Source organism: Hyla sarda, chromosome 6, assembly GCF_029499605.1.
Source record: "Hyla sarda isolate aHylSar1 chromosome 6, aHylSar1.hap1, whole genome shotgun sequence".
NCBI lineage: Eukaryota > Metazoa > Chordata > Amphibia > Anura > Hylidae > Hyla > Hyla sarda.
Window position 1 is genome coordinate 182,991,489 of NC_079194.1, and position 18,200 is coordinate 183,009,688.

At 46.3% G+C, this 18,200-nt stretch overlaps 1 protein-coding gene across 3 annotated transcripts in view; it reads left to right on the forward strand.

The window, feature by feature from the left end:
• The window catches only part of LOC130276524 (serine/threonine-protein kinase Nek11-like), a 654,676-nt gene that overhangs the window by 450,341 nt on the left and 186,135 nt on the right, over positions 1-18,200 (forward strand). For all 3 annotated transcript variants that reach the window (XM_056526012.1, XM_056526011.1, XM_056526013.1), the window contains one exon: positions 947-1,032. In XM_056526012.1, coding sequence (XP_056381987.1) covers positions 947-1,032 — 86 coding nt within the window. The remainder of the gene's footprint in view (positions 1-946; positions 1,033-18,200) is intronic.

An 18,200-nucleotide genomic window follows, 5' to 3' on the forward strand; every position in this document is an offset into this window, starting at 1 on the left:
AGTCGAGCAGCAGTACCATCTTCGTCCTGCCCTTTCTGCAGTAGCCCTCACTCTGTTGAGCTTTGCTCATCCTCTCAGACACCACAGACCACAACTGGTTGAACTTCCTCACCCAGAGCGGGTTGATGAAGAACAATGTCATGATGAGCTGGCATGGTGTTGTGTTGCTCCTAAGTGGAGCCTGAATGAAAATGTGAGTCAAAATCTGCCCACACTGCAGGAGAGAGAACAGGCGACATACACTATTACTGCCCGGTTATACAGACAATGGCATGAAGTAGCGCTGTAGCCAGTAATAATGGGGATTCTCCCTGTAGATCTCACCTGCCCTGCTCTGTACTGGTCCCTGTGACTCCATCCATATAACCCCGACACCCCCTATACAGCTGTCACAGGAAGCAAATCTGCCTGGAATTGTAACGCCCACTGATGCCACTTCTCACGTCTCTTAAGGTTGCTGTGGCACCCTCTTTAAGATGAGGGAGCATGGGCCACAGCCATACAAAGGTAGGACCAGTATGGGGACACTAACTCCTACTTCATTGGGTGTGCGGTTTAAGAGTGTTATCTAAATTCACAGATGTACTTAGACTTGCACTCTTTAAGGCCTTGTCCACACTGCAAACATTCCGCTGGATACAGCAGAGTCCCTTTGTCTTCAATGGAATTCTGTTGCTCTTTTCAGACTATAGGATTGCCGCAGTGGAATTCCAGAAAATACATCCTCACAAAGAATGAACATTTTCATTCTTGAGCTGAATTCATCCTGGACTGCATTGCCATCTATGGAGACGGCAGTGTCCACTAGAATGGCTTATACTGTTAATGCCGTATGTCTTATGTCCATTGTTTAACATGGGAATTTTGCATAAGCCAGTTGACTGCAGTTCTATGGGTCTTTGTAAATGTTCACTGGTTCCATGGTCTCTGCTCTTGTTAATCACAGGTTCTCTCAGAATGGCTGCAGGAGGTGGTCTATCAAGATCGAAAAGACTCAGTGGATGAAGATGTTTCCAGGATCACGGCTGCCATGTATGTACAGATGTTGTACTGGTATAAATCAATATGAACAAATGTTATATCCCAGAAACCAGACATAAGATAATTGTCTGGCATCTACCTGACATATAGGTTAGGCACAACAGCATTTACACAACCTAACTTTTAATTAGGTTATTCATAGACTGTTTTTACCTACTTGTTATGAATTTAAATATGTTTGCTTATTATAACTGTTATCACCCACAGTTGGAGGTTTTATATTCACAGTGTATTTGCCCTATAGTGTCTAGTAGTTATCAGCTCACTAGGGTGCAGTGTCTCCACCACCTGACTAGTACTGGGTGCTCTGTGGGAGTGCAGTGAATTAATCTACTTCTGACAGAGCTCTACATGGCAAACCTATGCCAGAGCTCTGTGCAAAATCACAAGAAAAAAAGAAAAAGAGCTTGGCAGAAATATTTTTAGGAGGCTAAATAGTGATGGGCCAAGTAAAAGAAATATAGATATGGAAAACAAATCAACACAAACAGCAAAATCTCAGCAACAGATTCCTCTCTGACTTCAGAACAACAGGTCCTGGCATTGTCTACTTACTACTAATATACCATATCATATATTACACCAGGATCCAGCATGGGGCTGCTACACTGAAATGCATAAACACAAAAAGAGTGGGAGGCAGGATCCTGCTTTGAGGGGGACCAGTGTATTTTGGGCAATTTGAGAATGTGGTTGATCTGCAGAATTGATGCTGCTTCAGGGCCATTTACTCTCTTCTCAAAGTGAGTTGATGGGCTTTTAGAACTTTCTGGGAAAGATGTATCAAGGCTGGTTTACACCTCGGGGGTCTTAAAAATCAGCCACCATGCAAGATGTGCACACTTCTACAAAAATCACTGCAATTATCAGACTGCCCCTGCACCATCACTTGCCTTTTTTTCCTAGTAAAGGCTTGAGACATCTCCTACTCTGTGTTAGGCTTGTTTCACACTAGCAAATTACTCCGTTTAGCAAGTTCGGTCGCTAGTTCCGTCCTAAAATCAGCTGTCACCAGAAGTAACCAAATCCTATACGTCCGTTAGAAAATCCCATTATAGTCTAAGGGATTTTTCTAATATCCGTTTTAATCCATTATAGTCTGTTATTGATAACGGGCGTTATTTTGTGACAGAAGATAGTACAGAATAAAATAGTTCCTGAACTATTTTCTTCGGTACTATCTTCCGTCACAAAATAACGGCCGTTATCAATAACGGACTATAATGGATTAAAACAGATATTAGAAAAATCCCATAGACTATAATGGGATATTCTAACGGACGTATAGGATTTGGTTACTTCTGGTGACAGCTGATTTTAGGACGGAACTAGCGACGGAACTTGCTAAACGGAGTAATTTGCCAGTGTGAAACAAGCCTTATATGCTTGTGTATCCCATGTAGTAATCTCTAATCCTGGCGATGTGGCTTTCCCCATTTAAACCTCAGGGTCAAAGGTCAAAACCCCGGCAGGGCTTACCCAGCCGTTCATCCTTATGCTGTCCATAAATGGGAACTGTTAAATTGAATAATGATAACAATTATTGTAGGGTGCATTCACACTGAGAAATTCAGGAGGACTTTACTGAAGTAATTCCTCTTGAATTCTCCGCTTAGAAATAATTAATATCTGTTTTTTCCATTGACTTCAATGTATTGTACTCTGCACTGTTCACACTGCATAAATTCTGGTCGCGGAATTCCGCCGCAGAATTCCATTCTGCTAGAAGAAAGATCATGTTCATTCATCTTGCGGAATACGCCAGCAGAAGTCCATTGAAGTCAATGGTAAATTTTTTTCCACTCGAAATAGTTTTTGTGCAGAATCTGTGCAGAACTTATGTGGAATTTGTGCAGAATTAGTGCGGAAATTCCGTGCAAAAAAAAACGGAAATTCTAATTAGTGGTTATAGTCCAACAAAAAAAAAAAAAACAGTTTCATCCTATATTCCGTGTGGAAAATCTGCAAATTTTGTGCAAAAAAAAAAAATGGAAATTCCGCTGCAGAATTTTTCTGTGAGAATTCCTCTGCAATTACTCTGTGTAAATCTTCCCTTATTCACCAGTCAATTCGGTTAATTCCAAGTGTATGTGCTAAAAAGCATTTTGAATCCTACTGGGAGAAAGGTGGCAGATAAATTCAAGTTATTACAATTATTGCTAACAATAATAATAAATAATCATAAAAAGACTGAATTACTATCTTATATAATCCCCCTCCCCCAAAATAAAATAAAAAGTATTCATGTGTTAAATTGTTCTCCAATTGGTAGCAATGGAAATGACAGTTTATCCTACAAAAACAAATATATATATATATATACACAGTACAGACCAAAACTTTGGATACACCTTCTCATTTAGAGTTTTCTTTATTTTCATGACTATGAAAATTGTAAATTCACACTGAAGGCATCAAAACTATGAATTAACACATGTGGAATTATATACATAACAAAAAAGTGTGAAAATATGTCATATTCTAGGTTCTTGCCACCTTTTGCTTTGATTACTGCTTTGCAAACTCTTGGCATTCTCTTGATGAGCTTCAAGAGGTAGTCACCTGAAATGATCTTCCAACAGTCTTGAAGGAGTTCCCAGAGATGCTTAGCACTTGTTGGCCCCTTTGCCTTCGCTCTATGGTCCAGCTCACCCCAAACCATCTCTATTGGGTTCAGGTCCGGTGACTGTGTAGGCCAGGTCATCTGGCGCAGCACCCCATCACTCTCCTTCTTGGTCAAATAGCCCTTACACAGCCTGGAGGTGTGTTTGGGGTCATTGTCCTGTTGAAAAATAAATGATGGTCCAACTAAACGCAAACTGGATGGAATAGCATGCCACTGCAAGATGCTGTGGTAGCCATGCTGGTTCAGTATGCCTTCAATTTTTAATAAATCCCCAACAGTGTCACCAGCAAAGCACCCCCACGCCATCACACCTCCTCTTCCACACCAGCACACCTGTGAAGTGAAAACCTTTTCAGGTGACTACCTCTTGAATCTCAACAAGAGAATGCTAAAAGTGTTCAAAGCAGTAATCAAAACAAAAGGTGGCTACTTTGAAGAACCTAGAATATGACATATTTTCAGTTGTTTCACACTTTGTTATGTATATAATTCCACATGTGTTAATTCATAGTTTTAATGCCTTCAGTGTGAATCATCAATTTTCATACTAAAGAAAATAAAGAAAACTCTGAAATAAGAAGGTATGTCCAGACTTTTGGTCTGTACTGTATATATACACTGCTCAAAAAATAAAAAAAAATAAAGGTAACACATCCTAGATCTGAATGAATGAACTAATCATATGAAATACTTTTGTCTTTACATAGTTGAATGTGCTCACAACAAAATCACACAAAAATTATCAATGGAAATCAAAGTTATCAACCTATGGAGGTCTAGATATGGAGTCACTCTCAAAATCAAAGGGGAAAACCACACTACAGGCTGATCCAACTTTGATGTAATGTCCTTAAAACAAGTCAAACTGAGGCTCAGTAGTGTGTGTGACCTCCACGTGCCCGTATGACCTCCCTACAATTACTGGGCATGCTCCTGAGGAGGTGGCAGATGGTCTCCTGAGGGATGTCCTCCCAGACCTGGACTTAAGCATCCGCCAACTCCTGGACAGTCTGTGGTGCAACATGGCGTTGGTGGATGGAGCAGGACATGATGTCCCAGATGTGCTCAATCGGATTCACGTCTGGGGAACAGGCGGGCCAGTCCACAGCATCAATGTTTTCTTCTTGCAGGAACTGCTGACACACTCCAGCCACATGAGGTCTAGCATTGCCTTGCATTAGGAGGAACCCAGGGACAACCGCACCTGCATATGGTCTCACAAGAGGTCTGAGGATCTCATCTTGGTACCTAATGACAGCCAGGCTACCTCTGGCAAGCACATGGAGGGCTGTGCGGTCCCCACAAAGAAATGCCATCCCACACCATTACTGACCCACTGCCAAACCGGTCATGCTGGAGGATGTTGCAGGCAGCAGAACGTTCCCCACGGCATCTCCAGACTCTGTCACGTCTGTCACATGTTCTCAGTGTAAACCTGCTTTCATCTATGAAGAGCACAGGGCACCAGGGGTGAATGTGCCAATCTTGGTGTTCCCTAGCAAATGCCAAACATCCTGCATGGTGTTGGGCTGTAAGCACAACCCCCACCTGTGGATGTCGGGCCCTCATATCACCCTCACGGAGTCTGTTTCTGACGGTTTGGACACATGCACATTTGTGGCCTGCTGGAGGTCATTTTGCAGGGCTCTGGCAGCGCTCCTCCTTGCACAAAGGCCGAGGTAGTGGTCCTCTTGCTGGGTTGTTGCCCTCCTATGGCCTCCTCCACGTCTCCTGATGTACTGGCCAGTCTCCTGGTAGCGCGTCCATGCTCTGGACACTATGCTGACAGACACAGCAAACCTTCACAGCATGTGAAATTGAGTGTACATCAGTGTTGCTTCCTGAGTGGACAGTGTGATTTCACAGAAGTGTGATTGACTTGGGGTTACATTGTGTTGTTTAAGCGTTACCTTAATTTTTTTGAGCAGTGTGTGTGTGTGTGTATATATATATATATATATATATATATATATATATATATATTTATATATATATATATTTATATATATCAACTAACATTTACATTCACCCCTAACATAAATTGCATGTTTTTTTGTGTGAACACTTGCACTCTTTACTTGTACTTGGGTGATTTGAGAGCACATACCTAAAAAAATTAATAAAAAAAAGTGCATAAATAAAGGTATTGAAAGAGCTTTATTTGTCATTCAGTCATCATTACAGGTCATACAATAAATTACAATCACACAAAGCAATATACAATATAAATCACAGTTTCCCTAAGCTATACACCATAAATAAAAGTGTTTCACAAAGTGACATCTCCTGATGATGTTCTGAATGCACTGCAGCCAATCACTGGTCTTGGTGTATGTTTAGAACTTCATCAATAGATCAGGGAGAGGCATCAGGGCAGAACTGGATTCAGTGAGGTAAATAAAGTTTGTTATTTTTATACCGGTAGCAGGCTGAATTTTTATGTTAGAAAACCCCTCTAAACAATTAATCATTCTGATGCAATGAAACATGGATGTATATATTATGTGGATGGGCACCAACAGTAACTTAATAATCATTTCTGGCCAACAGAGCTTAAATCTATTGGCTATATTTGTTGTTATACATATATTCCTCTGCAGGCAGAAACTCTCAACTTCTCGTGTGGGCAGTGAAAATGCTGAGATAAGTAAACAATCACTGCTCTAAGTGGTTGTTCCGATAACTAAAATATAGGATTCCTATTATATGAGCACGGTATTCGGAAATCCTTACAGTAAGCATTGAAGGCTTATGTGAGATATTCTTTAAATGATGGTATCTTCCTCTATAGTCAGATTAATTTAGAGAAAGTAAGTAAACAGGAACAAAGTATAAAAATGTAAATTAATCAAATCGCTTAAAAGAATATATTACAGTGGTATAATGATCCACTATCTTCTACTCTTTGAGGTGGAAAGACACACTTAAAGATCAAGAGGAAATGCCCTGTTGTTTTACATTAATTTTATATTTTTATAAGAATTGTTGGTAATGTTTTTTTTTTCTAAATTTCCATTTAACTATGTATATTTGTCTGGCCACTGTGCGTAATATTTAGCTGACACCTAACTGTTCTTTAGAAATAACTTATCATTATCTCCTTAATATTGTCACAAGCAGAAATAAAAGTAAAAGATGACACTAGCACATAATCTGGCCATTTACAATACATGACTGTGACAGCTGCCCTCCTCCCCCTCCCTACACAATGACTTCTACAAAGGTAACAGAGCATGCTTAGAAAATGTATCCAAAGAAGTCATTGAGGGTTATCCAGTTGCCTTTGTCCATACCCCTGCTGTAAAGCATATCTCCAAATGGCATCCCCATAATTATGTGCAAAAAAATAAATAAAAAAAATTACAATCAGAAAATAGGAGATAGATCAGAAAACAAGAACTTGTTTAAGTGTCTCTCTGTGGCCCAACACCCCCAAAATTTAAAGAGACTTGTAGTGAATAATGGGATCTGATGATGGGTGGGATTATACAGTCAGGGGGATGTTTTACATTGAGGGGCATGTATGCCTAATACATACACCTTGATTGTCTAACCCTGCCCATCACCTGATAACTCCTATCATTAAAATTAGGTTAATGCCCATCTGACTGATTCCATGACTTGTCAGACAAACTATAAACCTACAAACCTCTGGAATGAAAGGAAGTATTGAAAAACTGTAAAAAATGTACTTATCAGGACACCTTAAAGGGGTACTCAGTCCCTAGATTTAGGTGTCAGATCACCGGGGTCCCAATGCTGGGGACCCCCGGGATCGCCGCAGCGGCACCGCACTATCATTACTGCACAGAGCGAGTTCGATCTACGCTTAATGACAGGCAATACAGGGGCCGAAGCATCGTTACGTCACAACTTCGCCCCTCGTGACATCACGGCCCGGCCCCTCAATACAAGTCTATGGGAGGGGGCGTGGCGGTCGTCACGCCCCCTGCCATAGACTTGCATGAAGACGGCAGGCCGTGATGTCACGAGGGGCGTAGCCATGATGTCACGCTGCTCCGTCCCCTGTATCACCCGTCATTACGCGCAGAGCGAACTTGCTCTGTGCAGTAATGATAGCGCGGTGCCGCAGCGGCGATCCCAGGGGTCCCCAGCAGCGGGACCCCCACGATCTGACATCTTATCCCCTATGATTTGGATAGGAGATAAGATGTCTAGGGGCGGAGTACCCCCTTTAAGCTATTAATGATCATTTAATCTAATTTTTAGGGGGTTGGCCACAGGTCATTTAGTTTAATATGTTGAACTTTATAGTGCTTGAAGCTTACGATATCGAGGCTCATAATAGCAGTGCCAGGCATGAACTTTTAGGCTTATTGTCATACCGTGTCATGTAGTGTCACCCCATAGGAACATTGTTTCCCACTGTGGCCTATGCACTTTCAGCTAGATCTCGACATTTTATAGCAATAATGTGGTCTTAGGCGAATACAGAATATGACAGCAACCAGAAAATGTGTAACTGAGGCAAAAATAAAATAGTGGAAAATCCTGAAGGTGTATGAGAATTACCTGCTACAATCAAGGCTGGTGATTAGTTCCTGAGTTTGGTCTCCTGTCTGGCCGGGAGGAAACCAAACTAACTGTTTGACTTGCGCAGTGAACAGAACAGAGCCACCTAGTGCCTGTTTTATTTAAATACATTTAAAACATATAAAAGGCTGAGAATTTTAACATCAAGTAAATAGCAAAGTGTCTCATAAGGAACAATATATTAAAAGTTTAGTGTGGTGACAGGTACACTTTAAAGACAAAAGAATTCTCGACAGTAATAAAGTGGATAGGGTTACCTAGAGTTCAGATTTCTCTCCATGGGCCCCTTAGCAGGTACATGGAAAGTGCATATGATGACTTTTAATGCAACCCATCAATCATATCTCTGACATATTTTGGTTGACTATATATGACATCCCATCTACTACCACAATCTGGTTAGAAAGAAGGTCAAGTCTACAGTGTTGCAATTGGTGACTACTTACATTTTGCTAACTTTGTAGTATGTGAAATCTGCATTGTTTCTTGTTTGCATGTAAGTGAGTGAATGTTTTATCCTTTGACTGGCACGGGAAGGGTTAAGCTAAATAGCTTGCTACTGATCTTTAATTGATGCTGTGGTTTGCTGTGGAGACGGAAAGCTGAGCTGAGTCTCTGTTGAATGGTCTCTGGGCCCTTGGGGGAGCATGCAGGAATCAATTAGAAGCACAGGGGGAGATAGGCCTCGTCCATTTGCTATCGACCTCCTACTTCTACCAATTCAGAGTCTGGCACTTCTCTCCCCAATAGTGAAGGAACACAGCAAGAAGTACTTATACAAAGGACAGGCTTTCACAAGGGCCCCATACGTTGAGGAATTCACAAAGGCCACATGACCTTGTCCATCCCAATTACAATGACCTATTTTACAGTAGACACGTCTAGCATTGCATTACACACATGATCAAAGTTCTTAAATCCTGTTCTCATAAATCCATAACAAGCTTATGTGCCTGCTTGTTCTACTGGAGAGGCTAAGAGAGGTTAGCAAACAGCCAAGACATTTTTATAATCTGACCTTAGCTGCAGCATTTATACTGTCTGCCTTTCAGCAATTTCTGATATCAAGCACATAGGTTCCCAGAAAATATCACAGAATTATTGTCCCCAAGATACACACATTATTCCTGACCGCAGAATTACAGGAGCCCAGAAATATTACATTCTAAAGAACAACACAGTCATAAGCATGGCTAATAACAGCACGTTATAAAAACCCTCACCTAACATTAACCACTTGGCCCAAGATACAAAACTATATAACGTGTGTCTGGTGTCCAAAGGATCATCTTGAACTGAACATAGTAAGCAATAGAGATGAGCAAGCTGAGCCCAGTGAACCCGGTCTTGCTCAGAACATTGGGGTGAAAATGGCTTACTGAGTATTCAAACTTTGCTAGACTCGGCAGTATAAAAGCAAAAGGTATGGCGTTTTAGTATCTGAATGAATTGTGGAAGTACTGGGAACACTGAGATAACATAAGGGTAGCCCAGCACACCATGCAGCTAGCAGCAAGATCATATGAGCCCAGGTTAGCCAATCATTGCTTACATTATGGACTCAAGGGACAGGGACATAATACTCCCCCTTTATAAATCATTGGTACGGCCTTACCTGGAATATGCTGTTCAGTTTTGGGCACCTGTCCATAAAAGGGACACTGCGGAGTTGGAAAGGGTGCAGAGACGCGCGACTAAACTAATATGGGGAATGGAACATCTTAGCTATGAGGAGCGATTAAAGGAGTTACAATTGTTTAGTCTTGAGAAGAGACGTTTAAGGGGGGATATGATAAACGTATATAAGTATATTAATGGCCCATACAAAAAATATGGAGAAAAACTGTTCCAGGTTAAACCCCCCCAAAGGACGAGGGGGCACTCCCTCCGTCTGGAGAAGAAAAAGTTTAGTCTCAAGGGGCGACACGCCTTCTTTACCATGAGAACTGTGAACTTATGGAACAGTCTACCTCAGGAACTGGTCACAGCAGGAACAATTAACAGCTTTAAAACAGGATTAGATACATTCCTGGAACAAAATAAGATTAATGCTTATGAAGAAATATAAAATCTCATCCCTTCCCCAATATCGCGCCACACCCCTACCCCTTAATTCCCTGGTTGAACTTGATGGACATATGTCTTTTTTCGACCGTACTAACTATGTAACTATGTAACTATTATGTGACATACAGCTCCCAGGCCAATCATGATACAGCAAACGTGTGGGTTGAAGAGGCTGATAAAACCCTATGCACAGCATTGAGCCCATAATGTTAGAGAACAAACTGAGAGAGCACTGGAACGGCACAGTAACTATTGATCCCAGAAAGTTGTCACACATAAATAGAAAGCAAGTTGTCACACATAAATAGAAAGCAAAGCATTGAGCATTAGGCTGATCTCAGACAGTAACCTGTCAGCTGCATTGTCCAGTGCACTAGAAACCCAGGCAGTATCACTGCAGAACAAGCCTATAAAAGCTATCACATTACAATATAAAGTAAGCTTAGCAAAGCAATGGGCTGACCTGTATTTTAGCTTAAATATGCATTCACAGTGTTAAGCATAAACCCATAAAATACACGTATCTTGGCCTTAGATGCCTATTCTGCCTTTGATCAAACATATAGCATTTCTATCTGAGTTTAAAGGGGTACTCGGCTGGAAAAAAAATTTTTTAAATCAACTGGTGCCAGAAAGTTATACAGATTTGTAAATTACCTCTATTAAAAAAATCTTAATCATTCCAGTACTTATCAGCTGCTGTATGATCCACAGGAAGTTCTTTTCTTTTTGAATTTCCTTTCTGTCTGACCACAGTGCTCTTTGCTGACACCTCTGTCCATTTTAGGAACTGTCCAGAGCAGGAGCGAATGTCCATTGCAAACCTATCCTACTCTGGACAGTTCCTGACATGGACAGAGGTGTCAGCAGAGAGCACTTCCTGTGAAACACACCAGTTCAGTGTGAGAAGCGTGCGGGTGTGTCCCTGTTTGAGCTCTCCAGGACTTCCAAGCAGACTACAGAGGCAGGTGTTCTAACAGCTTTTCCCAGGAGGGTGGCAGACTCCTGGGGAGAGCCTCCCTGCATGGAGCCCCGGGAATCTCGGGGCTCCACTTCCCGTTCCAGGCTGGCGGGGGGTGGAGAGAAGCCAACTACAGCCAGTCTTCCGGCCTGTGTGAGAAAATCTAGCAGGGACCGCAGTAATGTGGTCCCTGCTCCCCAGGCAACGGCGAGTAGTGGAAAGGCCACTAGTGGCAGGAAGGCCAAGAAAAGCCTGCAGAATGTTGAGATGTGGGGCAACCGAGACCCGAAAGAGTCCGCGGAAATATATTGCTCCAGGATGACGGCTCGGTTTACAGAGTACGACCGCTGTGGGAAAGAACTAAAGGCAGCCAGGGAGGATTTGCGCCTGGCCCAAAACCTGGCTGACAGGGGTCCCAAGAAAAAACGACCCGAGCTGAGGGTGAGAATACAAGCCCGGAAAACAGAGATTAAGGCGTTGGAAGAAAGGAGAAAGGTCCTTTTGGAAGGCAGTGGACTTTTCCGTGAAAAATTGCTAAACAAGGACAGATTCACCGCCATGAAATCCCCAGGTAAGGAGGTGGTGGATGATGGGGAGAGTAGTGGCGGTGAGGAGGAGGAGGTGGAACAGTCAGAGATTGTCGGAGAGGCTGAGGGGAGGGTGGAGAGTGTGGTGCTGGATGGTGGGGCCCCTGCTGTCTGTGTCACCCCTAGCCCCCCCCTCAGTGAAGACCACCTTGCTGCTGCTCAAATGGTGGCCTTACCTGTGTCATCTGCTGATGAGAGCGAGGAGGACAGTGATGGCGGGGTGCTCCGGGCCATCATCCTGCAGGAATCCCCCACTCATTTCCAGAACTTTTCTTTTGGTGATGATCTGGGCCCTGAAGGAGGGAAGAAGAAAGGGCAGAGGAGCAAAAAGAAGAGGAAAGTGGGAGAAGTCACCCGTTTTGTATTTAGTCCTTTCCAGCAGTCTGGGCCGGCTGAGAAGTTGGTACAGGCTGCTGGGCCCCCCACTCTGCAAGACCCCACTTCTGAGGTGGAGCGGGGCCAGCACGGGGGGTACAGTGTGAAATCCAAGATGGCGGAGGGAGATGCTGAGAAGCCCTCCTGTCCTGTCGGTAGGGAAGGGCAGGACAGGCTTGAAGTGGGGGGCGGTCCCCTGGGCATTGCTGGTGCTGCAGGGCACTCCCCTGTGAGGGGGGGGAGTGTCCGGGCATCAGCTGGACAGTCCATGCGGTCGTTCAGTGCAAGTGCTGACATAATGGAAACTTCCCCTGTGAGGGAGGGGATTTCCTACACGTCACATGGTGAAGGAGGAGGGGCGGCCCTGCTCATGGAAGTGACGTCAGGAGATGGAACTAGTGACATCAGCGGCAGAGATGTGATGCCAGAGGCAGAGTTAGTGACATCGGCACCAGCAACATTACAGTCTATCCCGGCCAGCTCAGCCAAAAGTAAGAGTGAAAAAGTTACTGCACTGAAAGGGTTTAGTAATACCTGTGTGGATGAGAGGAGTGGTAGTACTGTGAATGGGAGGAGTGGAAGTTCTGTGGATGAGAGGAGTAGTGGTGTGAATGGGAGGAGTGGTAGTGCTGTGAATGGGAGGAGTGGAAGTGCTGTGGATGAGAGGAGTAGTGGTGTGAATGAGAGGAGTGGTAGTACTGTGAATGGGAGGAGTGGAAGTTCTGTGGATGAGAGGAGTAGTGGTGTGAATGGGAGGAGTGGTAGTGCTGTGAATGGGAGGAGTGGAAGTACTGTGGATGAGAGGAGTAGTGGTGTGAATGAGAGGAGTGGTAGTGCTGTGAATGGGAGGAGTGGAAGTTCTGTGGATGAGAGGAGTAGTGGTGTGAATGGGAGGAGAGGTAGTGCTGTGAATGGGAGGAGTGGAAGTGCTGTGGATGAGAGGAGTAGTGGTGTGAATGAGAGGAGTGGTAGTGCTGTGAATGGGAGGAGTGGAAGTTCTGTGGATGAGAGGAGTGGTAGTGCTGTGAATGGGAGGAGTGGTAGTGCTGTGGATGAGAGGAATGGTAGTGGTATGAATAGGAGGAGTGTCATGGATGGGAGGAATGATTGTGGTGTAAGTGCTGGTGGCTCTGGTGTGTCGGGGTCTGGTCCGGCTGCCCCCCCAGTCGCCAGGAGTTATGCAAGTGTGGCGGCTGGGGGTTCGGGAGGTTCAGGGAGTTCTTTACCTTTGGAATCTGGAAATGGTCACTTGCAGCGGCGCCTCCTGGAGGCGCTTAGGAGAGGAGAGAGGACGCTCCAGGTAGAGGGAAAGGAGGTGGACCTGTCTTTTTGGGTGGAGAGACATGGTCTTGGAGCGTTCCGAGAAAAAGATGGGGAGATCGTATGGTCCCTCCATACACCCGGGCAGGAGGCTGGCCGCAGGAATGTGGCCCGTTTGGTGTGGACTGGCAATGATGCGTGCCCACAAAGGGGCAAGGTGGTGGAGCTTCTGCTCCAGATGGGTTTCAGGGCTAGGGACATCTTTGCCCTGATTCACCCCTTCGGCTCCTCCGAGTTTGACGTCAGCTTTGTTAGGCCAGAGGGACTTGATCTTTTCTGGTCTAATTATGAGCTGATGAAGAACGAGCCCGGATGGCGTGATTTTGCTGTAAAAGCGGTATCCCGCCAAAGCATGCTGAAGAAGGTGACCGTATTAACCCGTAATGAGTCACTTTCATGCTACGATATCATGACCTGGCTGGGCAGGTACGGGGAGGTGACGGACGTCCCCCGAAAGAATTTTGATGAACACGGGATCTGGTCTGGGGCCTGGACGTTTTCCGTCCGTCTCAGGCGTTCAGGGAACACAGTCACCCACATCCCTTCGGCCACCTTCCTTGGACGCGACAGGATTCAGGTCTTCTACCAAGGGCAGCCGAAGCTGTGTCACAGGTGTGGTGACCCCAACCATTTTAGTGCAAACTGCACTCAGCAGATATGCGCCCTCTGCTGTGGGGTGGGTCACCTGGCAGCCACCTGTGGGCAGATTAGGTGTAACTTGTGTGGTGACTTAGGTCACCCTTTCAGCCGGTGTCCGCGCTCCTTTTCCTATGCTGCGACCACTCCTGCTGGGGAGAGCCTGTCGGTTGCCTCAGTGGGGGAGGGGACCAGCCATGGAGAAGGGGCACCAAAACCAGTGAGGGAGAAGCACAAGACCCCCTCTAAGCTGAGGCGAGAGGAGAAGCGCAGGTTGGAGAGGGTCCAGGAGATTTCCCAGGTGCCAGGGGTAGCTCTGGGTCCCTCTCCAGGCACGGGCTCAGTTGGTCAGCAATCTGAGGTTTTGGGTGAGACTGAGTTGGATGAGGAGGTCGGGAGAATTCGCAGAGAGGAGGGTGAGATTGCCCTCTCCTCCAGTTCTTCCCAATACGAAACAGTGGATGAGGAGGAGGAGGGAGGGCAGAAACTAAATGGTGACCGTAAAAAGAAGAGGAGGAGGAAAAGGGGAAAAAGTAAGGAGGTTCTGTTCCTCTCTTCTGTTACAGCCCCAGACCTGAAAAGGAACATCCCAGTCTCCGACCCTCTGATCGTCCTCTCGAATCGGTATGAGGCCCTCGGGGATACTATCTCGCCTCCTCCTCTTGAGGGGGAGGAAGAGGGGCGGGAAGTGGTGCAGCCTCAAGGGGGCGCCGAGCCTTCCACCCCTGAGGTGGGTTCCTCAAGGGGAAAGGCAACTCTGGATTCCAAAGGTAAAGATCCTGGGATGGATTTATCCCACAGCCTTAAAAGGGGTAAGGGGTCTTCCTCTGACTCAGATGGGGGTGGGGGAAAGGAGAGGAAGAAGGTGTAAGGGATAGAAGGCCGTCTAACTCAATCACCCTGTATGGCGGCACTCACCCCATTGACGCTGGCATCTATTAATTGTGCCAGCATAAAATCTGATACGGCTAGATTTGCAGCCTTTGATTTTCTCGGCTGCGTTGAAGCCGACATTTTCTTTTTACAGGAGACCAGGTTGTCAGATCTAGCCTCCCTGGTAAAAGCCAGGAGAGAGTGGAGGCGCGGTCCCTCCCACTGGTCTCTTGCGGCTGAGCCGTATAGTGGGGTGGCGGTCCTTTTTACCGCTCCTGTTGAATGCCGACGGGTTATTGAATTAGAAATGGGGAGGTGCCTGATCCTAGATGTCCTCATGAAGGGGCAGGAGCTCCGGCTCATTAACATCTATGCCCCGCAAACTAAGCGGGGCCGTAAAGATCTCTTTATGAGGATTAAGCCCTTTCTTTTTACGAGTCGGCAGGTGATCTTTGGAGGGGACTTCAATAATGTCACGAGGTCCCAAGATAGGAGAGGCTCCAATGGTCCGCTGACTTGTGATAGTGTGGCACTGATTAGCATAGCTAGAGAAGCTCGCCTAGAGGATGCCCACATCCGGAACCCCTCGGGCCACGCGGGTTTCACCTATCATCAAGGTAGTCGCAGGTCTAGAATAGATAGGTTTTATTTAAAGGAGGAAGCCGTCTCTTCCGCAGTGTCCGTGGTTGAGGTGGAGTTCTCCGATCACTGTATGATTTTGTTTTCCCTGAATGTTTCAGAGACCCCCCGGATGGGTAAAGGTTATTGGAAGCTGAATTCGTCCCTCCTGGAGGAAGTGGAGGTAAGACAGTCCTTTGAGGATTTTCTTCAGAGTCAGGTACCTTTACTGGGCCTATGTAGTAGTAAGTCAGAGTGGTGGGAGATATTCAAGAAGCGGGTTGCGGGGTTCTTCCACCAGCTCTCGAGCCTCAGGTCCCTGAACAGGTATCGCCTGTATCAGGGACTGAGGAGGAAACTCGAGCTTCTCGTCTCGACTGGAGGTAGCCGAGAGGATATCTCCAGAGTGAAATCCTTGCTGATGGGGTGTCAGTATGATAGGCACGCATCTTTGGTTTTTGAGAGGGATTACGGGAGGTACCGCTCGCCCGACCCTTACAGAAACTGTAAGATGTCAGTGAGTAGTAAAGTCATTTCAGGACTGATTGATAGTACAGGATCTCTGAATCGGTCCAGATCAGGGATCTTGGAGGTCGTCAGATCCTTCTACTCGCACCTCTTGGGGAGGAAGGATCTAGATCGAGACAAGATGTCGGTTTTCCTGACTGAAACCATTCCTGAGCCAGGGGTAGACCCCTCTCTTGATGTTTTGGCAGAAGAAATCAGGGAAGAGGAAGTGAGACTGGCGATCGAGGGGCTTGCCCCTAAGAAGTCACCAGGTCCGGATGGCTTAACATCCGAGTGGTACAGGACCTTTAAGGAGTCTTTAGCTCCCCTCTTGACTGAGGTATTCAATGAGTGTCTCTCCTCGGGCACTCTGCCGAAGTCATTGAGGAGGTCAGCCCTGATTCTTTTGTCAAAGGGTAAAGATCCCAGCCGTATTGAGAATTGGAGGCCCATAGCTCTTCTCAATACGGACAGGAAGCTTCTGGCTAAGATACTGTTTAATCGGCTGGTGAAGTTTGCACCCCGGCTCCTTTCGCGGGCCCAGCACTGCTCTGTTCCAGGCCGAAGCACCTTAAGTGCGGTCCTTAGTGTCAGGGAGGCAGTGGAGCGGAGTAGTGCGGGTTTCTGGAAGGGGTACTTGCTGTCCCTGGATCAGGCCAAAGCGTTTGATCGGGTGAACCACGAGTACCTCTGGTCCGTCCTCCTGAGATATGGCTTACCGAGTCCTTTTGTTAATTGGCTTAAGATCTTGTATGCAGGGGCAGAGAGTTTTCCACTGGTGAACGGTTGGTCTGGCCGCTCTTTTGAGGTGGGGTCCGGAGTCCGTCAGGGTTGTCCTTTGAGCCCGCTGTTATACGTGTTCGCAATCGATCCCTTCGTCCGGAGGGTAGATTGTGGGCCGTTGGCGGGAGTCGGGATGAGTCTGGCGGAGCTGGATGTCGCCCAGAGAGTGGTGGCGTACGCTGACGATGTCACCATTTTCGTGTCCTCGCGAGAGGAGGTCGATGTGGTGATGTCGGAAGTGGACCGCTACTCGGAGGCATCCGGGTCTAAGATCAACCGGGATAAGTGTGAGAGTCTCTGGCTGGGAGGGGGAGATCCCACGTTTGATCTCCCGGACACCCTTCCAGGGCCCCAAGAGTCAGCAAAAGTTTTGGGCATCATATTCGGCAAGGATGATTATCCCACCAAAAACTGGGATGGTAAGCTCCAGGATGCCACTCAGAAGGTGGACCAATGGAAGAGTTGGTCTATGACCCTCAGGGAAAGGGTACACCTGATCAAATCGTACCTGCTCCCCTTGTTTATCTATCTGGGCAGCGTATGTATCTTGCCAGAGGCTTACCACACTAGGATCTACAGCCTGTTTTTCCAACTGTTATGGGGAAACAGGATGAACCTAGTCAAGAGGGAGGTTACGTACCGCACGAGGAGACTAGGGGGTTTATCTATGGTAAACCCTGTGGTGTTCTTAACCAACACCTTCTTGAAAGCCAACATTGCAAACCTCTGGTCAGAGAGGGCTTCTCCGTGGGTACTCTCCTGCAGGGAATGGTTTCGGCCTTTCTTCCAGGAATGGGAGACAGGAGGGCAAGTGAAGGACCTCCGTACGCCCCATGGGCATCTTCCGGCTTACGCTACCCCGACTCTGAAGGTGATACGTCGGTGGGGTCTGGGAGTGTGGGAGATCAGGACCCAGTCAAGGCAGTTCCTTGACAAACGGGTTCTGTTGACCCACTTCCAGAAGCCTCTGGCGCTCAGGGACTGCCCAGGTCGGGATCTGAGGGTGGGGTTGTACCTTTTAAACATGAAAAGGATCCCCCAGAAGTTTTGGGACTTGGCCTGGCGCTGCTTTCAGGGGAAGCTATATGTGAGGGACAATTTGAAGTGTAGGAACTCTGATGACCGGGGATGTCCCCGAGAAGAGTGCGGGGACATGCTGGAAAGCATGGACCATTTCCTGCTTCATTGTCCCTTTAATATAGGGGTTTACAACAGGGTGGGCGCTTCCATCGGCTGGAGTCAACTTGCCGGA